General features: G+C 42.9%; 1 protein-coding gene and 1 long non-coding RNA gene across 5 annotated transcripts in view; one reads left to right on the forward strand and one right to left on the reverse strand.

The window, feature by feature from the left end:
- Positions 1-23372, forward strand: part of LOC134293414 (uncharacterized) — a 478005-nt gene that overhangs the window by 279270 nt on the left and 175363 nt on the right. The window lies entirely within an intron of this gene.
- On the reverse strand, positions 17659-22378 carry LOC134293488 (uncharacterized). Its single transcript, XM_062961162.1, has 2 exons — positions 21167-22378; positions 17659-17938 (listed from the first exon to the last, which is right to left on the reverse strand). Exons 1-2 carry the CDS (start codon positions 22367-22369, stop codon positions 17897-17899), a joined length of 1245 nt encoding a protein of 414 aa, XP_062817232.1. The 5' UTR covers positions 22370-22378; the 3' UTR covers positions 17659-17896.

The raw sequence follows: 23372 nt of genomic DNA on the forward strand, positions 1-23372 counted from the left end.
CGCTATATACTTGGAATGGGCAGACACATTAAATATGTCCAGTGCCGATGTGTGGAAATTGCATTTCAGCATCTTTTAGAAGTCTTTAGCAAAGTCCACAAATCAGATTTGAGACAGGGAAAATGGATTTAAAAAACTGAATGCAAGAGGAAGGGAAACTGACAGACTTTCCCATATGAATAAGGAAATGTATATTCATCATCATTCAGTGTTGCTTGAGAAATACAATTCTCCACTCAAAGGTCTGAGTTACTATTTTTTACAATGTGAGTGAAAAACAAGATAAAGGAACTGATGATGAAAGCCGAAATGATAACAGACTGGGACAAGGAGAGTCAATAGTGGCAGAACTATTTCAACATGTCATCTCTTCTTGTAGATGCCATCTTGCTCAATTCTAGTTTTATTTTTTAATGATTTCATCTAGGTATTGCCCTGAGAGTAGGATATAAATAGTTTAAAAAACAAATAAAAAAATAATCCAGTGGTCATGTCAGCCCTCTATCATCCCTGTTTTCCCCAAAATAAGACCTACTTCCAAAATAAGTCCTAGCATGCTTTTTCTGGATTTTTAGGATGTTCAAAATATAAGCACTACTCAAAAATAAGCCCTAGTTACAGTTCATAAAAATCGATTTGGAAAAATAAGACATTCCCTGAAAATATGCCCTAACACATATTTTGAAGCAAAAAATAATATAAGACCCTTTTCTTATTTTTGGAGGCCTTGGTGGCACAGTGGGTTAAACCCTTGTGCTGGCAGGACTGATGACTTGAAGCTTGGGTTGCTGACCTGAAAGTTGCCGGTTCTAATCCAACCCGGGAAGAGCACGGATGAGCTCCCTCTATCAGCTCCAGCTCTCCAAGTGGGAACATGAGAGAAGACTCCCACAGGGATGGTAAAAACATTTTTAAAAATCTGGGTGTCCCCTAGGCAACATCTTGGCAGACGGCCAATTCTCTCACACCATTTTTGTGCTTTAAATCTGTTAATGGTTTAAACATTTTACTTGGTTACAAAAAGGAGAGGAGCATTCTGCAGTTACAACTTGATTCCTAAGCTAGCTTTCCTGGGGAGGGACCAAAGTGTTGACAGCCCTATTTTCTGTATTATTGTCCCTCAACCTCACCTGCACACATTTTGATAGATTACCAGGAACAGCCAATGATTAAATATTGTGAAAAGGAAGAACACATCTCCAACCGTCTCAAATCACCGACTTTGCTGAGATAGTTGGCATGCCTGAGTGTTTTTGCTTGATTGTTGATACTACCTCAGCTTTTTAAAAAAAAAAAAGTTATTTAGGAAGGAAGGGCATTAAAAAAGAATCACTTTTGCTTCTTAAGTAACGAAGACTGTGAGAATTCAGCTCATCACTTCAAACTGCTGACTCATTTACCACTCAAAATGAATTGAGGGCTATTAAAGGTTTTATAGAAGATTTCATTAAATATGTATTGAGCCAGCTTAAGATGGAAATTGTTATAAAAACTGGCAGTGGTTCAAGAAGCCAAATGTTTTTCAGTTTTATGACGGAGATATTTTACTCCTGCCTGCAATCGGCCTTCCATTAGTCCATTGAAATGCACAAGGCCAAAATAATCTGTATTGTGGGGCTGTAATTGCCGTCACTCCGCATGCGAACACCTCCGGAGCCCAGTAAAACATCTCCTGGCCTTTTCTCCGGAGCGCCATTTGCACACAGCAGACATCATACATTTTAGCCTGAAACTTGGCAGCCTGCTCAGGAACTAGTTCTGTTAGTTTGTGGCCGAGGGAAAGAACTAGATGCAGAGTCATGGTAGCATTTCAGGTATTTCGGTAACGTCTCTGACTGGTAATCACAATGGCTTTGTTCTGGTGCCTTCTCTCTAGATCTGGGGGGAAAACACAAATCCAGAGATCAAGCCCATGAAGAAAAAGAGACAGCTCTAGATGCTGGAGGGTGGTGCTTATTAGCTGTAAAGCACATTGTGTTACAGCTTATAAGTATTTTAACAAGGCTTTAAAATACCTCCAGGCCATGATGTGTTGCTGTTGTTTTCTCAAAGCTAATAAACATTCCTATTTAGCAATTTGAGATGTGTTTACCTCCAGAGCAAGCAGCTTTTAATAGAATCTCAAAGCTGATTCAGTTTGGTGCTTTTGGGGCACAAGCAAGGTTAGTTTGCCTGAGCACAGACCTCAGTGGCTAATGACTACCTACTGGCAGAGCCGGTCCAACAATGAGGCGAATTAAGCGGTTGCTTCGGGCGCAAAACATATGGGGGCGCAGTCGAGACTGCTTTTTCTGTTGATTTGTTGTAAAACATGATGTTTTGGTGCTTAATTTGTAAAATCTTAATGTAATTTGATGTTTAATAGGCTTTTCCTTAATCCTTCTTTATTATCCAACATTTTCACTTATCCAATGCTTTTATTTTTCAGTGATTGGTTTGGGGGGGGGGGCAAAATTCTGTTCGCCTACACTTGAAAATTACCTAGGACTGGCTCTGCCTACTGGACCTATAAAATCTTAGCAGCAGAGCTTGGTCTCAGGCTCATAGGCTCATGGACCTTCAAGTAATGAACAATGTAGGAGGTCATCTTTCAAGACTCCCCATTAATATTACTACATTATCCTAAGCAGAGCAGGTCCAAGGTAATTTTCAAGTATAGGCGAACAGAAATGTTGGTGCCCCCCCCCCCCCGCAAAAAAAAAATCACTGAAAAATGAAAGCGTTGGATAAGCACTGGGCCTTCTAGAGCCCGCATCGGGCACTCCGGAGCCCGCGTCGGCCCTTCTGGCCCGTTGGCCCGAAGAAGGCCTGCAAGGCCCGAAGAAGGAAGCGGGGGGTGGCCCTATCCTCCCGGCGGCCTCACTGCACCCCCGGAATGATTGCGCCACAAGCAACCGCTTAAATGGCCTCGCAGGTGGACCGCCTCTGGTCCTAAGATAAATGAGTCCACTTTCTTTTCTTAGATTCTTCTTAGGATGCATCTACACTATAGAATTAATGCAGCTTGACACCACTTTAATGGCCATGACCCAGTGTCCACAAAATTTTTGGCTTTCTCAGCCAAAGAGTGTTGATGCCTCACCAAACTGTTCACCAAGATGCCAAAGCATTGAGCCATGGCTGTTAAAATGACTCAAATGGAATTAATTTTAGCTTTTAGATGCACCTTTAGTTATGGGGCTGTATCAGCATTGAGAGATGGAACCAGAGGAAAAAAAGAACATGTTTTCAGGCTGTTCCATGGAAAGCTTGCTATTATTGTTTTGCTACTTTGCCCAAGTGTTGTGGTTTATGTACAGCATAAAATCTTGCTATCAATTTTTTTTAAGAAAGCAATCTTGATTGTGTTGTTGAAGGTTTTCATGGCTGGAATCACAGGGTTGTTGTGTGTTTTTCCAAGCTGTATAGCCATGTTCCAGAAGCATTCTTTCCTGACATTTCACCCACATCTATGGCAGGCATCCTCAGAGGTTGTAACATATATGCAATCCTGATTGTCTGCTCTAGTTTCCTCTCATCTTGGCATTATGAGGTCTTTAGATAGAACACATCCAAATAAAATAATATGAACCATCTTTTGTTATCCCTTTGTATTTTGCTTGAGCCTAAGACTTAAAGAAATTAGTGAAATTTATGAAGTTTTAGCCATACAGACATAGGCACGAGATGTTTAGGATTCTGACTCTGCAATTGCTTTTATATGCATGATGAATAAGACTTCAGCAATTTTTGTGCAAAAAAAAAAGACAACTATTTGTGCACAAATATTTTTTTGTCTAAAAACAATTCCAAAATGTGGAGAAAAAAACAGTGAAAATGTGATAAAATCCCAATAGTTTTACACATTGGAAGGAAACCTTTGACATTCTTTATTCTTCTGTTTTTTTCAGGCTCTGATTTTTCCAAATTCTGATTTCAATGTAATCAGAGGACCTAAGAAATAGCCCTAGGCATTGGATGATATTCTGTTTCTGATTTACCTCTGAATTAATGGTCTTACATGTGTGCAAAATGAACTTCGTTTTGCAATGTCTATATTTATCTAAGGCCTGACATTATGTTCCACCATACAGGCATCTATTGCAAAATGGTACCCATTGAAATGCTCCATTATACATAACCAGACATTGGTTAGGAAGTTCTGGAGCACAAGAAGTCTACCTGAAGTGCACCGGCAGTGTCCAATATACATCACAAGTGCCCGTTGCCCATTGACGCATGTCTTCACACTTCACTAACAGGGTTTCATTATGTTTCTATAATATAGCTATGGATTTATAAAGTTACAAAAGCATAAACTGTAATGGAGGATCACAGACGTTGTCTTTCTGTGCGTATGGGTTACTTGAATAGATGCAGGGATTGGAATAAAATACAAAGTCTCCTGCAGCCTGCACCTTTTACAGCTAAATAGCTATTATCCACCTGTCTCCAGCTTATTAACCTCTGTGCTTGAACAATGTGTACATGAGCGTGCGCACACGCATATAGAGGGAGTTTTAACTCAGAGCTGGCTTCCATTTATAAATCACCAGAGCCAGGCTTTCAGGCTCTGTGACTTCAGCAAAGCAGCAAGGGTGAGTTACAGCTGAGACGTCACGTGGCCGCTGTCTATTTTTACCTTGTACAGTACGATCTCTGCTCAAGGACAACAGCATTGTTCATAAAGTATGCATGGGTCATGAGAGCGCTTAATGGAGAAATAACCATTGGTTAACAGAACATTAAATGTGTAGGAGTCCATTAGAAGAAACTACACACAAATTTTAAAGAACTCCTTTCCTTCTCCCTCTCTTTCCAGTAACGTTTTCCAATCAAGAACTCTGTGTATTGCTTTATCTTTCTATGGCCAGTGGCAATAAAAGATATGGATAGCAGAGGAACACTTGAACTGAGCTTGAAATTAAACAATGCAGATAATGTGGTGTTCATAGTGAAAGAAGCAAAACCATATCTCCTCCTCTGTTTTCTCTCAGTGGTGAGAAGAAAGCATGAAATACGAAATCATCATTAGCATAGGAATCAAGGCAGATCTGATCAGAGATCTACCTAGTCTTGGATTCCACTTTCCAAAGCAACCAATAAAATGTCTCCAGGGAAACAATAGGCAGGGCCTGACAACCATCACCTGTTCCACTTGATGCTCAACAGAGACATCTGACTTCAGGGAGTTTCCAATTAGCTCTGGCTTTGGAACTTCAGAGCTGCCACAAGATATTACAGATGGAGTGCTCTCGTTCATGGTTCAACCCAGCTAACTAGCCATCCATGCTTTTCTCAATGTCAATCCATTTCAGATTCTTTGCCACCCAACGGATCATAGACACTAGCACCCAGCATGCTGTGGCTGCTGAATGCATTTAATTTCCAAAGATCTGTTGTGTGCGAGTGAGTCATCCTGCTTGCTCATAAACACGTACCTAAATAAATATATCTGCTTTTTCATTAACTGTGGATCTGTGCAAACATTGGCCATGATCCTACATTGCAGACATAGGAAATATCTATAATGTGAATTACTTACATTTGACATCACTTATTTATTTATTTATTTATTTATTTACAGTATTTATATTCCGCCCTTCTCACCCCAAAGGGGACTCAGGGCGGATCACATTATACACGCATAGGGCAAACATTCAATGTCCATAAACACATCAAACAGAGACAGACAGACGCAGAGGCAATTTAACCTTCTCCTGAGGGGATGTTCGATTCTGGCCACAGGGGGGAGCAGCTGCTTCATCATCCACTCTGACGGCACTTCCTCATTCCAAGTCGTAAATTAGTTAAACTTGCCTCCCCACTTTTATAAGTGGTACCTTATTTCCTACTTGATAGATGCAACTATCTTTCGGGTTGCTAGGTCAGCAACGAGCAGGGGCTATTTTTTTTTAATTGACAGGTGCTCACTCCGCCACAGGCTGGCCTGGTCTCGAACTCATGACCTCATGGTCAGAGTGATTTATTGCAGCAGGCTGCTCAACAGCCTGCGCCACAGCCCAGCCCCCACTTTAACTGCTATGGACAGGTGCTATGGAATCATGGGAGTTGTTGTCTTCTCTGACCAAAAGTGCTGGTGTTTTCCCAACATACATGGAATTATGGAAGTTAAATTGGTTAATACTACTGTCTAGGTGCACCTATAATTGCAAATGTGTAACTATATCATTTCCTATCTTATTTATTTATTATTTTTACAGCATTTATATTCTGCCCTTCTCACCCCGAAGGGGACTCAGGGCGGATCACATTACACATATAGGCAAACATTCAATGCCTTTTAACATAGAACAAAGACAAGACAAACATAGGCTCCGAGCGGGCCTCGAACTCATGACCTCCTGGTCAGAGTGATTCATTGCAGCTAATTGCAGCTGGTTGCTCTCCCGCCTGTGCCACAGCCCGGGCCCTTGACTCCTCAAACCAACCTACACCAAGTGGGTGAGGTGTGATTTGCTGGTATCAGGGCACTGCAGGGTGACATTTCTAGTCCTCTCGGCAAGTGATATGTAATGCGTTGAAGAGGGTATTGTTTCACTGCAGATCTCTGGCAAAAGAGTACTAGAAATGTCATCCCAAATAGCAGCAAAACATATCTGCATTGCAGTAGGGCTCCTGGCCCCTAAAGGAAGGTTTGGAGGGGCATTTATGATTATGGCAATAGTGCCACAGTCGTAGCAATGAATAAATCTAATTACATATTCATAACTTTACAACAAGATGCCAACCATTATTATTTTGACCACCTCTCAAGGAAAAAATGATACGTTGGATATTAATTGTATAAATAACATTGTCATTGTCATTGTATATGTCATTGTGTTGTTTTTTTTAAAGAAAGGTGAAATTTGAGGGGACTATTTACACCAAATTGAAAGAATTAAATCATCCCACATTCTGACTTCTTGCCTGCTTACCATCCATATCCCCCTCCTTCCAACCTCAATCTGGTGATAGATGTCATTGCAAATTTTCCTTGGATAGGCAGATAATGTATTATTAGCACCAAGGTGTCACATTCCGGGCATACAGGGAGGAAAACACACACGCAAAGGACTAGACAGGCAATTTTGTCTACTCCCACAAACAAGCTTCCTCTTGCATATGTAAGAACCATTTCCAAAGTGCGACGAAAAAGTTTTTTGTGCTGTATTAAGGCACATGAATAATGCACGTGCAAAATGCCTAAGAGCATTAGAGTATGCTTCATCCCATCAATATGATAAATGCAGGTTCAGTTGTTTTAATTGTACCAATAACGTCATAATGGAAACATTGCTGCACATTGCCTGGGGGAATGCTAAATGTTGCCCCGTACTTGACAAATGGGTATCTCCAAGTAGCTTAGCATTACACCATGTGCTTTACCTGTGTCTAGTGCTTTTTCTTTGCCTTCTTTGAAAACACAGAGCAGACCAACTGTATTAATAAGTGATGAGATGAAAACATCGGGGCCAGTTCCAGATATCCATCACTGCAACTCTACTGAAGCTGCTTGACCTGTGTTTGACTTACATAAGCTGAAAACTGGGCTCTGCGGAACCCTCCAGAACAATTTTTCTTCCTCCTCATAGTGGTAACTTCTTACTTTGTGCAAGGATTGCAAGGAGAGTGAGACAGATATGCAATTGTTAGAAGTGAGATGGATGTGCTGCTGTCCACTACAAAGTATTATTTCAAGGTGGTTTTTTTTTCATTTCAAGGCTCCAGGAATCTTTGCCATTGCTTTTCCACCGTCTTCTCCCACCCCACCCCCGCCCCCATTTATTTATTTATTTGGTTTCTATCCCAACTTTATCTCAAAATTTAAAATATAATAGCCAAACGGACACAAAAGATTTTAAAGCACTGAACAAGCGACCCAATTAAAACATTAATTTTGAGGCATTAATTCTGAAGCAATTCAAATAAAACACCCCACATATTCCACACATATATAAACTCAACTGGCCTAGTTTCCAATAGACCTCACAGCCTTTGAGGATGAATGCCATAGATGTAGGTGAAACGTCAGGAGAGAATGCTTCTGGAACATGGCCTTACAGCCCAGAAAACTCACAGCAATCCAGTGATTCTAGCCATGAAAGCCTTTGACAACACCCCACATATTATATCTTAAAGGCCAGTATTTATTCATTACCAGACATTCTAGTCAGATTTGTAAATAGGTTCGCTTGCCACTAAATCCTCTCACACATTCTGTCCAGCTCAATTATTCCTCTCTATATGTTTACATGAGAATCTTTCTGTGAAATACATGAATCTTATCACCTTTATAACCATTGCTGTGATGCAAGGAATGGCCAAAAGCTGGAAAGAGGGGAGTTAACTTGAGAAGACTGGTGGCATCAACTTTGGGACACTTGGTTTTGAAGGAACTTGCAGGTCATGCCAGAAGATCAACAGTACATTTGATGAATAAAAGTCTTTTTCTTATTGAATATGTCAGTGTTATTGATTGACACATATCTGCCGCCAAAACATCTGGGACCATGGAAAGATCCCATGGAAAGACTCGGGGAACGCCTGTATTTGTTTTTATTACTGTTTCTTGACTGATAAAACACAATAACGCCTTATACGCCGGCCTTCCGAAGACAAAAACCCAGAAGATCCGAATGGTCCAAAATGCAGCGGCCAGGCTGCTAGCGGGATCATCTATAAGATCCCATATTACACCGATTCTGAAACAACTGCATTGGCTACAAATAGAACATCGGATCTCTTACAAGATACTGATTCTGACATTTAGAGCTCGAAATGGCCAAGGACCATTATATCTTAGGGACCGCCTCATTCCTTTTATTCATCAGTGGTCACCTCGATCCTCCCAGGAAAATCTCCTATACGTACTGGGCCCTAGGGAGGTACACCTGGAAACTACAAGGCATAGAGCCTTTTCGATCTATGCTCCAATTCTGTGGAACTCATTGCCTCCATATGTTAGAGCAATGTCGGAGTTGCGACCTTTTGTAAAAGCGCTCAAGACTTGGCTGTTTGGCTGTGCATTTAAGTAAATCAGATCTGATTTTCCAAATAGTCGCTGTTGAATGTTTTTAGGTTGAATGTTTTTATGTTGAATGTTTTTTATATTGTGGAATGATATTTTAAATTGTAAGTTGCTCGGAGCACTCAGGTGGAGAGCGACTAATTAAGAAATAAAGTGAAGTGAATAAACCTTTGAAAAACAGTGCACACATTTCCCATTCTCCTATCCCAACCAGTCAAAGCCTAAAAGTTGTTTTAACAGACAGTCCTTTGTCTGCCAGCAAAAAAAGGAAGCTAAAAATAATAATTCTCAAAGTCCTGCCAAAATAAAAAGATAGTAAGGAAGGTGCTAATTAACACCTCTGAAAATGGACCCTACAATCTTGGCGCAGCCATGGGGAAAATCTTCTCCCACCACGTTTAGCTGTATTGGTGGTGGCACAAAGAGAAACCACCAGGTTCACAAGAGAAAATATGGTCCTTCACCTGGACCTGAGCAAAGAAGTGGTAGGTAGCTCAGGAGCAAAAACAGTAACATTAAAAAAAAACTTCTAAATGTAAAATAATTTTAATAGCCTATAATATAAGAATTATGTGGGAGAGATAAGAAGTTTTGTAGAGTTTTCTTATTTTCCACCAAGTACTTTATCCACAGATAAGATGCACCTTTGGCACTCTGGGAGACAAAAGGCCATTGTGGAGGAGGACACTTCTCTTTGGTACTTTATTCAATATGGATCATCTTGGAGCGGTGCAAATATAATGTGACCTTCATTAATCCCAAGTCCTTCTTGCTGAAGAGAGCATTGAAAGTGGCAGCAGCCACTAATTATCACATTGCTATTCTCTAGGCCTTGGTTCAGATGGATTAAAAGTGATCAAAGCCATTCTGTTGATTATCCCCAATTAAAAGATGCTTACATTTCACACCAACCAGGATGTCTTTGTATATTTCAACCTTAAATTTAGCCAATGGTGGCATGATACTTGTGAATATGATGGGAGTGAAAAGAGAAATATTTTGTGGTGGCACTGGGTCTGGATGAGTAACGTCTGATATCCCATTTCTACAACTTTAATTTTATTTGTAACATGTTGATACATGGAAGGGAAGAAGAGAGCTTTAAGGTTTGGTTGGCTTCAAAGTTGTGTCGTGTGCACACTGATAATGGAAATATATTGTGGACTTTTGCTAGAAAACAAGAAAGATTGAATACTTGGACACATGGAGGGCTTCTTTCTTCCAACATCCTCCATGACAACCTCATGATTTCCTCTGTACACATGAGTGGTAATCTTGCTGTACTACTAATGTTATTTTATTTTGTCTTGCTGAAATGTTTAAAGTCACTCTAAAATGAATACACAAAAGAATCAATTAAGGCTGTACAACAGCCACAGCTCAAATCTTAAACTGGTTTAAACCAATTGGGACCAAGTCCTGATTAGATTAAAGAGCCAACAGTAATGTTTTGAGTGTTGGACTACGACTCTGGAGACCAGGATTATTTATTTATTTATTTATTTCATTTATATACCACTTTTCTCAACCCCAAAGGGGACACAAAGCAGTTTAACAACATAGTAAATGGCAAAGATTCAATGCCTCACAACCATATGAAAGAAAACATTACATATCAATACGTATAACCATAAATAAGCTAATTAAAACTATATAAATCATTCGACACACCATAAAACATTAAAACATTTAACATGAAGGCATTTCAAAACATTGCATCGATCCTGTGGTTTCCTATAACTACTTACATATTGCAATCATTCATCGAATCCCTGCTTACACAGCCAGACTATAAGCTGTTTTCTGAATGCCAGGAAGGAGGGGGCCAATCAGATCTTGCTCAGGAGGGAATTCCACAGCTGAGGGGCCACCACTGAGAAGGCCCCATCTTTCGTCCCCACCAGTCGCGCCTGTGAAGGTGTCGGGACTGACAGCAGGACCTCCCCGGCCAATCTTAATACTTTAACTGGTTCATAAAGGGAGATGCATTCAGATAGGTAAGCTGGGATGGAACCATTTAGGGCTTTATAGGCTAAAGCCAGCACCTTGATGCGTGTGCAATAGCAGGCAGGCAGCCAGTGGAGCTGACACAACAGGATGGTTGTATGCTCCCTATACACTGTTCCAGTAAGGAACTTGGCTGCCGAACTATTTGAAGCTTCTGAACAGTCTTCAAAGGCAGCCCCACTTAGAGTGCGTTGCAGTAGTCTATTCGGGATGTAACAAGAGTGTCGACCACCATGGTCAAGTCAGGCTTCCCAAGGTACGGGTGCAACTGGTGCACAAGTTTCAATTTTGCAAATGCTCCCCTGTTCCAGGCTCAGCAATGAGCCCAGGATCACTCCCAAGCTGCAAACCTGTGCCTTCAGAGGAAGCGTAACCCCATCCAGCACATGCTGTAATCCTATACCCTGTTCAAATAGCCACTTGATCACAGAAACTCACTGGGTGACCATGTGCAAGTCACATTCCCTCAGCCTGAGAAGATGGTGAAGGCAAATTGTGCTGGTACAGCTGTAACAGAAGCTCCAACTTTATTTTCTTTCTGCTAATGTTTGCAGTCATAGGACAGGCTGCCTGTCAATCATCATTAAGTTTGGTTCCGCCCCTTGTTCAGGGCTCTGGGAGGGAAGGAGCCATTTTTAAGTCAGTCTCACTTAAGGAAGCTAAGCTATAGGACGTAGACCAGCCCGTCCCATAGAAAAGCTTCATATCTCAATAACATCCGGGGATATAGAACATCTGAGAAAACAGAAACAGAAATTCCAGGGGAAAAGGTCCCAAAAGCTCTGGCTGAGAGCTTAAAGCCTCTCAGCCTCACAGCTCCTGAGGGAAACAGCCCTAAAGTTTCCAAAGGAACCTGGGAGAGAGAACAGCATCACAGATCCACGGAACCCCGGCTAAAACATCTGCAAGCCTTGGTTGGTAGGTCTACTCGATGCCCAGATGCATTTGGAATCGGAAGTAGGTCCCACATCAGCTAGGCCCATTTGATAGACAGCCTGGGAGAGGTTATAAGGGGATTTTCTTCTTACAGAGAAAGTACAGTTATCCAAAGCCAATTGCCCATCCCCTGGGGGCACAATTGAAAAGACAACAGTTTATTAAGGAAACCTTGAAGTGTTATTTGACTCCTTGAAGATTTATTATTTATTCATCAATAAAGACTTTGTTATTTCATTAAAGACTCAAAGGCCATCCTTTTCAGGGAAATCCTCAAGAACCTCTCTTTAGGTGCCCTGGCTTCCCGTTGGGCATAAAGTATACGTCCTATACAAAAGACAATAGTTATAGGCCTAGCGCGTGACAAAACACAAATATTCTCTGAACAAATATTGAAAAGAAAATTTTATGTTGGAGTTGTCATTAGTAAAAAAAACTCGAAGGAACACAACAACCACCAGATCAGATCACTTTGATGTGATTCAATTCTCTATTGGAATCTAATTCGGACCAATCCATTGATTCTAACATAAAAAATAAACAAGGAACAGTTAGATTGTGTGTCTTCTATATGACTAAAAACGGAAAAGCAGGATGCTGTCGCCACATGTGGTTTGCTATCTGATCGTTCTAGCTTCCAACCTGAGGCTAGAATATCTTACCAGCTATTTCTACTCATAGCATTCATGGGGAGGAATTGCATGAAATGTTTTAAGTGATATAACACATTTTCTCCTGCTCTGTTACACTATTCAATTATAACATTTTGATTGCATTTTAACATCTTGTGAGATCCTGGGATTTGTCATCTGCTAGGATAGTTCTAGTCCACACCCCTCACCAAACTTTCTTTTTCTACCATAGTATATATAGTTCTGATGTATCAGCTATTACAAAGATGCAGTATAGATAGAAAGCTTAAATTTCAGATTATTCTAGGTCTTCTCTGCATTATGATAGTCCTTGTTTTGTTAACAGTATTTTTATTTTAGCATTCACGTTTTATTTTTGTATTCCTTTATTATTGATGTCATAGTTGAATGTATCCTTTGTCTATTAATTTAGCCCTAGTTTTCTTAGGTTCTTTATACAAATATGAGTTTTTCTGTCTGTTCTGCTCTGTATGCACATATCTACCTTTAATTTTAGTTCATAGGTTTTATCTTTATGTCCCCTGCCTTAGTTCTCACTTGTTAAGTACACAGTATTTTTCACATTTCTCTTTGGCAAAGTAGTAAACACTTATCTGTTGATGTTGTCTTTGTTCTTCATGTTTATTGTGGAGCAAAAAACACTATTCTATTGCTCATTTGCTTCACAATTTTGATACAGAAAGTGCTATATTTACTTCCCTTTCTATTTTTCTGTTAGTTGAGCTTACTTATCTTTAGCAAACAGTTTTACTTCTTCCTCTTCTTCTTCCTCCTCCTCCTCACTGTGAGTTTAACTCTATCAAGACATAAAACTCAGCATCAGTGTGACCTGGAATTTTGTTCTTACTACACACAGAGGCAGATGGACTCCCTCTTTACTTGATCCTTATGCTTGTATAGAATAATAAGGCCAAGGAGAAGAATTGTTTGGTGGATGGATGGTTTAGGACGTTGAGCCAAACTGACTTAAGGATAGGACTTGGAGTAGTGGGGATTAAAGCAAGCATATTTTTCCCATTACCAGATGGGTATTGTTGTTGTTGTTGTTGTTGTTGTTGTTGTTGTTGTTGTTGTTATGACACAGCAAACAAGATAGACATGCTGGATTTCGTATCACAAAATCACAAGTCGAACACTTCCCAAGTGTCTCGGACTGTGCGATGTATTTTCAGATGATGTGTGCAGATCCAAGTAGGGTGGCCTTTTGCAGTTGGCAGATCGTGATTTTGTCAATGTCTATTGTTTCCAAATGCCGGCTGAGATCTTTTGGCACGGCACCCAATGTGCCCATCACCACCGGGACCACCTGTACTGGTTTCTGCTAGAGTCTTTGAAGTTCAGTCTTGAGGTCCTGATAGCGGCTGAGTTTTTCCTGTTGTTTTTCGTCAATGTAACTGTTATTATTATTATTATTATTATTATTATTATTATTATTATTATTATTATTATACAACCATGTATAAATATGTGAGGAGAAGTCCTACAGAGGAGGAGGCAAGCTTGCTGTTGCCCTGGAGACTAGGACACGGAACAACGGAGATTCCATCTGAACATTAGGAAGAACTTCCTCACTGTGAGAGAGAGCTGTTCAGCAGTGGAACTCTCTGCCCCAGAGTGTGGTGGAGGCTTCTTATTTGGAGGCTTTTAAGCAGAGGCTGGATGACCATCTGTCAGGAGTGCTTTGAATGTGATTTTCCTGCTTCTTGGCAGAGGGTTGGACTAGATGGCCAATGAGGTCTTTTCCAAATCTATGATTCTATTATTATTATTATTATTATTATTATTATTATTATTATTATTATATACACAAAAAGATTAATACACAGCAAACAAGATCACTATGCTGATTGTTGCAGTTTCCACCCTGATTTCTCTCTATTCTAGTTTCAATGTAGTCATGAATAATGAATAATATAAGATGGTAATTTTGTCAGCGCCAATTGTTTTCAAATGCTGGCCAGCGTCTTTAGGTACTGCACCCAGTATGCCGATCACCACTGGGACCACCTTTACTGCCAGAGTCTTTGCAGTTATTATTATTATTTACTTTATTTATACTCCACCTTTCTTCCCACAAGGACTCGAGATGGGTACAGTCAACAGCATCATCTTCATGTATGAGCAAACTGAGCAGTTGCCCAGAGGCCACACAAGCACAGGGATCACATGGTAATCTATTTATAGACCACAATTTAACACTAATTTTCAGATCACCCTCCTCAACATTCATATCTCCCACTAACTTGGTAGAAGGAGAAAAATTGTGACTTGTACTGGAGAGCTGGCATTGCCACAGATTCTTAGGAGGCAATGAACAGCTGGCAACAGCAATGGCTGAAACCAATCTGAGATGACTAACATAGATTCCTGTGTCTCAGTTCAGATTTGAGTCCAGATCCAAAGTGCTCAGTCGAAAATGGAGATTATTCACAGCTCTAACAAAAACAAATCAATAAAAAGGTACCTCTGGGGAGGTTAAAATATGTAAATATCAGCACGAAAGTGAGTCATTTCAACCAAAAGGTCAAAATGAAAAACAGATAAAACCTTATTTGCAAAGAGTAAATAACAAGTTTTCATGGGGGCTTAAAATAATCCAGAGATTTTAATAACATGGCAAGTTTTGGGCCTTATGTCAAATATAGGTGCCACATGAGCCTCTCTGGATATTTTAATATGGAGAGGGAGCCCTGGTTGGGAAGCATGTGTCCTAGGAAATTGGGCGTACCTAATGATCATCCTACAAGCAGTGGGAGTGTTTGATCCTAGCGAAAACAGTGTGTTAGCCACATACATTGACTGAGGCATGGCTGCGAGACATTCTGAGAACACATCTACACGAACACTATAATGCAGATTGGAACCAATTTGGGAGGAATTGGTTTCACTGAACATGCAATTAGATTGAAACGTCTGAAACTGGTCTGAGGCTGGGTGGGTGATTACATTTGCCACCAAACCTGGCTTCAAATCACTCTTTGGATTCTTTTCACCATTTCTGGGAGATATGTGTATCAACGCTCTGGAAGAATAGCAGGTGAAAAAAGGGAAAGTGAAGGGAGGAGCAGAAGTAATAAATTACCTCTCCAAGGGAACCATGATTTTGGGGCACTTTTCAGCAGCCCTCGTTCTTCAGTCTATAATGCACTTTAGGAGGGGTGGGTGTCTACAATGTGCTCTCTATATTGAGAAGCCATTTTTGCCCTGGATCTGAGATTTATTGTCATATGCTACAGTCAGACTTTCCTATGATGTTTTTGATGCACTGTTTTCGATACTACAGCATGCTTTGATGGTGTACATTTTGTGACCACCATCATTTCAAGCCATTTCAAAGTTGCATTATAGCAGTGTTTCCCAAACTTATTTGGCCTACCGCCCCATTTCCAGAAAAAAAATATTACTCAGCACCCTCTGGAAATTATTTTTTTTTTAAAAAAAAAATTAATAGCAATTAAACAGAAAGATATATGTATTAATGCACACTGGCAATGAAGGTCCGCATAGTGGAAGCAATGGTATTCCTCATAGTAAGCTATGGCTGTGAGAGCGGGACCATAAGGAAGGCTGAGCGAAGGAAGATAGATGCTTTTGAACTTTGGTGCTGGAGGAAAATCCTGAGAGTGCCTTGGACCGCAAGAAGATCCAACCAGTCCATCCTCCAGGAAATAATGCCCGGCTGCTCACTGGAGGGAAGGATAGTAGAGGCAAAGATGAAGTATTTTGGCCATGTCATGAGAAGACAGGAAAGCTTGGAGAAGATCATGATGCTGGGAGAAATGGAAGGAAAAAGGAAGAGAGGCCGACCAAGGGTGAGATGGATGGACGATATCATTGAAGTGACTGGCTCGACCTTGAAGGAACTGGGGGCGGTGACGGCCGACAGGGAGCTCTGGCGTGGACTGGTCCATGAGGTCACAACGAGTCGAAAACGACTGAACGAGTGAGACGACAACAATATGGCAAATGCACCTGTGGCCATCACCACCCCCCTGGATCACTGCAGCGCCCACCAGGGGGCGGTAGTGCCCACTTTGGGAATCACTACATTATAGTGTCAGTATAGATGGGGCTTAAAGCAACTGCTGCATCAAGGATTGGAAAAGAGAGGGAGATCTGACTCCATGGAATGGCCTGAGATTTCTAGACCATTGAAATTGTCCAATGAATCTAAATAGCAGAAATTAATGAATGAGTGTTCTATTTTCTAAAGGAAGGGGTATGGTACCATTCATTCCTACAGATATGTTGGACTTCACTTCCCATTAGCCTCACCATGGCCAATGGGGAGGAATTATAGAAAGGGGGGATATTAAATGTTTGGTTATTTCAGTGATGGCCAACCTATGACACACGTGTCAGCACTGACACGCCTAGCCATTTTTGCTGACATGCTGCTGCATGCAGATTGATTGGATGACTAATGTCTTTTGTGGCCAGATTTGGTGTGATCTGATCCAGTGGTTTTGTTGTTTACTCCATGGGAACTATGCACATTACATATATATATAATCATTCTATTATTATTCTATTATTATTGTAGTATATTATTATATTATTACTATTATATTGTGGGAGCACCGGTGGCGGTGTTAAAGCACTGAGCTACTGAACTTGCAGACCGAAAGGTCCCAGGTTCAAATCCCAGGAGCGGCTTGAGTGCCTGCTGTTAGCTCCAGTTTCTGCCAACCTAGCAGTTCGAAAACATGCCAATGTGAGTAGATCCATAGGTACCACTCCGGCGGGAAGGTAACGTCGTTCCATGCAGTCATGCCGGCCACATGACCTTGGAGGTGTCTACGGACAATGCCGGCTCTTCGGCTTAGAAATTGAGATGAGCACCAACGCCCAGAGTCAGACATGACTGGACTTAACGTCAGGGGAAACCTTTACCTTTACATTTACTATTATATTATTATTATATTATTCATTATTCATGACTACATTGAAACTACAATAGAGAGAAATCAGCGTGGAAATTGCAAGAGGTACCATAGGTTGTTGTGTCAGCTCACCACAGCCGCTCCTGAATGAACACACGAGACTCTCTGTGGTATCACCAGGAACTTTTACTGTAGGAAACATGAACATCAGAAAAGCCAAGAATGGGAGGCTCCGGCCAACCCTCCTTTATATACCCTCCCCCTCATTTGAACAGTCTCTTCCCGCTCAGTAAAACCCCGCGCAAATTCCCCGCCAAGTCCATCAGCCGTTTCTCCTCCGAGTCCTGGGACGCAGGTGTCTTATCAATGTCAGTGACCCTGAAACTCAGAGCCACATCCAGGCTCTAGTAGCAGGGTTCTGACATGGCGTCCTCCTCCCCTTCGTCCTGGAAGGAAAAGATTAAACACAACTATTGTTCTCCGCTGTCCAGAGTTCCTTTATACTTTTTTAACAGGCTGCAATGGAATACCGGGTGTACCTTTCCTAGGTCCTTTGGTAGCCTCAGCTCATAGGTCACTTCGTTTATTCTTTTTGCTACCCTGAATGGCCCTATATAGCGTGGAGCCAATTTCTTGGATGGGAACCCCAATTTCAGGTTTTTTGTGCTCAGCCAAACCAGATCTCCTTCGCCCAATTTGTCCCCCTCTCGGCGCCTACGATCCGCAAAGAGCTTGTACTTCTTTTGTGTTTCCCGCAATGCCTCTACCACGGTTTGCCACCCTTGCTTGATTTTGGCCGGCCATTCCTCGTCGGTCTGGCCCTCCCCTTCCTTCCACTCGGGTAGCCTGGGGAAAGGTGCCACCTCCTGTCCGTATACTATTTCGAATGGGGCACGACCTGTGGCCGAATGTACGGCCCCGTTAAAAGCCATCTCAGCAAACGGAAGAAGGTCCGCCCAATCATCCTGTCTATAATTGGTGTACATCCTTAAGAATTGGCACAGTGTCTGTTGGGTACGTTCGACCCCCCCGTTGGTCGCGGGATGAAAGGCCGAGCTCAGGTTCCTTTCTGCTCCTAACAGCTGTAAGAATTTTCCCCAAAATTTTGCAGTAAATTGGACTCCCCGGTCACTAATTATCTTGTCGGGACACCCATGTAGGCGATATACATGCTTCACATACAAATCAGCAAGTTTTTCAGCTGAAGGAAGTTTTGGCAGAGCCACAAAGTGTGCCTGTTTTGAGAATAGGTCCAATATTGTCCAAATGTATCTGTGGCCTCTGCTGGGGGGTAGTTCGCCTACAAAATCCATGGCTACGCATTCCCATGGCCTCATGGGCTCCACCACCTTCTGCAATAGCCCCTGGGGCTTCCCCGGTGGTGTTTTTCCCTCTGCACATAATTCACACTGCGTGACGTATCCCCTGGCGTCTTTCCTCATTCCGGGCCACCAGCATTGTTTGGCCAACAGTTTAATAGTCCTGGTGGGGCCTAGATGACCCGCACCCTTGTTATCATGGTACTTCCTTAACATTTCTCGTCTTAAACATTCAGGAATATACAATTTCTTATTTACAAACACCAAATCCCCACACAATTCTCCCTTTTCTTTGTTTGTTTGTAACCATTTGTCCATTCCATACGCTCGCTTCAACTCTTCCTCCCATATTTCTCCTCCCCCCGTGGAAATGGCAGTACGTTTGTTTTCTTTGGCCGCTTGTGCTCGAGTTAGTACTGCCAGGCCCCATTGCTTATCAAGAAAAATACTCCCTTCAGATTCCTGAATTCCTCCCCCGTGCTGAGGCATCCGAGAGAGAGCGTCAGCGAGTATATTATGTTTCCCCTGGAAGAATCTGAGTCTGAAATCAAAACGGCTGAAATATTGGGCCCATCTGATTTGCTTCGCTGATAGTTTACGAGGGGATCTTAGATACTGTAAATTTCTATGGTCAGTCCACACCTCAAACGGTGTTCCACTTCCTTCCAGAAAGTGTCTCCAGCACTCTAGTGCTTTTAGAATCGCTAAGGCTTCTCTCTCCCAAATCGGCCAGTTTTTTTCTGTATCGCTAAACTTTTTTGACAGATAGCCACATGGCTTCAGGTTCCCCCCCTCGTCTTTCTGTAGCAGAACTGCCCCATATGCCCGGTCTGACGCATCGCAATGTAATACAAAGGCTTTAGACATATCAGGGTGCTGTAGGACAGGCTCCTCAGTAAAACGCTTTTTAAGGGCTTCGAAAGCTTCCTGGCATTCTATTGTCCAGGTCAGTTTGGCCCCTGGGGCCTTCACTTTGGCTGTTTCTCCCCTACCTTTAGTCTTTAACAAATCCGTTAATGGCAAAGTGAGGCGCGCAAAGTCCTTGATAAATGTTCTATAGAAGTTTGCGAACCCTAGGAAGGATTGCAGCTGCTTCCGTGTTTTGGGGGCTTCCCACCCCCTCACGTCTTCTACCTTCGCAGGGTCCATCGCCACTCCCTGGGAGGAAATCCTATACCCCAGAAAGTCTATCTGGTCTTTATTGAACTCGCACTTGGCAAGCTTCGCATACAGTTTTGCTTCTCTCAACTTTTGCAGGACTTCCCTGACTAGTTCTATGTGTTGCTCCTTAGTCCGAGATACTAACAATATGTCATCTAAAAAAACAAAGACTCCCTTGTACAACAATGGATGCAACACTTCGTTGATTAATTGCATGAACGCGGCGCCTCCGCCGCACAAACCGAAAGGGAGCACACGATAATTGAATAATCCGAATGCACAGGAGAAGGCCGTCTTCCACCTGTCCTCTGGTTTAATCTGCAATTTATGGTACGCTTCAATTAAGTCCAATTTAGTGAATATCTGTCCCTCCGATAACTGGGCGATCAAGTCCTTCACTAAAGGTAGGGGGTATTTATTTCCAGAACTGATTGCATTCAGGCCCCTGTAGTCAATGCAGAGCCTCAGCGTTTGGTCCTTTTTGCGCCTGAACAACACAGGCGCCCCTAGAGGGGAATTTGAAGGCTCTATGAAACCCCTCGCTAGGTTTTTATCAATGTATTTTCTCAGTTCCTCCTTTTCCCTAGCCGACATTGGGTATATTTTTGCCTTAGGAAGCTCTGCTCCTGGGACTAGCTCTATCTTCACTTCAACTCTCCGCTTCGGTGGGAAACTGTCTGCTTCCTTCTCATCAAATACGTCCACAAAATCCCGATACTCTGGGGGTAATTTATCTGCCAGTTCTGCTATCCTGATAGAGTCTTCCTCCCCCCTTTTCCCCGGCTCCCTTTCCACTTCCTGGCTCCCTTCTTCCAACTTCATCCTGAAGATCATGCTCTTATCCTCCCAGTTGATTTGCGGGTTGGCCTGCCCCAGCCATGGCATGCCTAGTATAACATTATAGCTGGCTATTTGTGATATCACAAATGACACCTTTCCTTCCCAACTCCCTATCTTACACTTTACATCTTCGGCACTGTACTTAGCTAATGATCCCGATGCTGTGGATCCGTCCAACTGCGAAAAAGCTATTGGGGATTCTAGGTTCGTTCTTTCGCATCCCAATCCCTCGGCTAATTCAGGGGAGATGATGTTCCTGGAACATCCACAATCCACAAATGCTTTGCAGGTTGCTTGTTTGCTGCCACTTTCCAGCTGAATGGGGACCACTATCATGGCTTTGTCCTGACTTACCAACCCCCCCGAGTGGTGCCTCATCGGTGGTTCTTCCTCGGCGCGTTTCCCTGCCACGGCTCTTGGTTTGGGCGGGCCTCCGCCTTCCCCTTTTCTCTGCCAGCACTCGGCAGCCCTGTGGCCCAAACGGCCGCACACGAAGCAGCCCCTCCTGCTGGTGCTCACGTTCCCTGTCGGCTCCGTTCTCCTCCCGGCTGGGGTTGATCCCTCCTTCCGGCTCCCCTCTTTCATCTGCGGCCGCTGCTGTAGCCCTCCTCGGTGCCTCCTCGCCTGGGCCAGCGATGTCTCGATGCGCCCCGCCAGCTGAATCCATCCGCGCAGTGTGTCAGGCTCATCACGATGCACCGCCCAGGAGAGGATCTCCCGCCTGAGCCCCTCTTTGAAGAGTTCTATCTTTGTCACTGCAGACCATTCCGGCACCTTTTCAGCGAGGCATTGGAAGTCCTCCGCATACTCGGATACCGACCTCTGCCCCTGGGAGACGGTCTTCAACTCCTCCCTCGCCCGGATCTGCTCCAGTGGATCTCGGAAACGGGTCTCCAGGGCCCCCATAAAGCGTCGGAGTGACCCCAGACATGGGTCGCGCCGCGCGTGTAGTTGAACGTACCAGCTGGCCGCTCCCCTCTTCAACACTGCACCAATGGCCCGTACCCGGCTGGATTCCGTTCTAAAAGTGTGGGCATTGTCCTCCATATAGCCCCTCACCGTGGTCAGGAAAAAATCCAGTTCAGAGGACTCTCCCCCAAACTCGATCCTTAGTTCCTCTCGTCTCGGTAGGGGTCCCTGTGGTGGCAATCCCCAATTCTCCGCCCGTCGCAAGCCCCCTTGCGGGCCAGTGGGCCCCGCTGCTGCTTCCCTTTGTCCTGTGCCACGCCCGGCATTCGCCAGGGGCACCAGGGTCTCAGTTGGGAGCGTAGCCGGGATTCTCGGAGGCTTTTCCCCTTCGTCGTCACTCTCCTCCACCCGCGTCAGGCTCGTTTGGATCTTGGGCCGGGCACCGGGCTCCTTTCGCATTTCCCTTCCCTTCGGTGCTGGGAGGTCTGCAAAGCCCTGGCTGCTTCCCATGCTCACGTCCCACATTGAGCTAGCCCGGAGTTCCCTTCCTCGCTCCGGCTCCGCCAAAACCGCCAGGCGCTCCATCGCCCTCGACATCACTGCCAGGGTGGTCTCCATCGCCGACATCCTCTCCTCCAGAAACACCATCTTTTGCGGGCCTGAAACTCAGAGCCACATCCAGGCTCTAGTAGCAGGGTTCTGACATTGTTGTACATGGAAATAATTGTAGTAAATAGTTTTTGATTTATTGAATACAGTTATATATTACAATTATATATTTCTGTTATTTAAACCATATATATTGTGAAATTATGTTTTTTTTTCTCAAAGTGACACACCACCCAAGTCATGCTAGGTTTTTTGGTGAATTTTGACACACCAAGTGCAAAAGGTTGCCCATCATTGGGTTATTTGTTGGAGGTCATTAAAATGCAAATTTGTATGTGTCCATTTGGAGAGGGAAAGGAACAGCAAAGGGATTGTTGGGCACAGGTTCTATTGGTTAATTGTCCTTAAGGATTTGTTTTTTAATTTGGTTTAGATTCCCAGCAATATAGTTTTGGTACAACAATTTCCAAGATGTCTTTTGGACACTGGATGTCAGACTACCACTCTGTTAAAATGTAACCAATCCTTGGGGGCTCTTCAAGGTCCTTTATTTGGCTGTCCTCTTTTTCATGCCTTCGGGCTACTTAGATCTGCTTGGGTTTAAGCATAAAGACCAGTACTTCTTAATGCTCGTATGGTTTTCAATACAGTAGTGTTTACCCACTGAAATGAGATACTTTTTCAACTACTAGCATTTTTGCCTAATACACTGAACCTCAAAGAGTGCTGGGGTTGTCCCTGTTTAGTATAAGATCTCTGGTATGAAATCACTACTGCTATTAATTTATACATGGGAGTGAGAAGTCACATTCTCACAATTAGGAAATGTCAGTCTTCAGTCTACACATTGATGCCTCCCATTACTGTGGATAATGACAAACTATTAGAAATCCTGTAAGCTATTGTTAGACAAAAATACAAGATGTAGTCCAGATACTAACAATTTCTCCCTACCACACTTGCCACTCCTTAAAAAGAAAAAAAACCCCAAGACATCTGTACTTTTCATATTATCTATTTTATCCTCATTGTATTCAAAGAG

This window comes from Anolis carolinensis, unplaced genomic scaffold, assembly GCF_035594765.1.
Source record: "Anolis carolinensis isolate JA03-04 unplaced genomic scaffold, rAnoCar3.1.pri scaffold_8, whole genome shotgun sequence".
Classification (NCBI taxonomy): domain Eukaryota; kingdom Metazoa; phylum Chordata; class Lepidosauria; order Squamata; family Dactyloidae; genus Anolis; species Anolis carolinensis.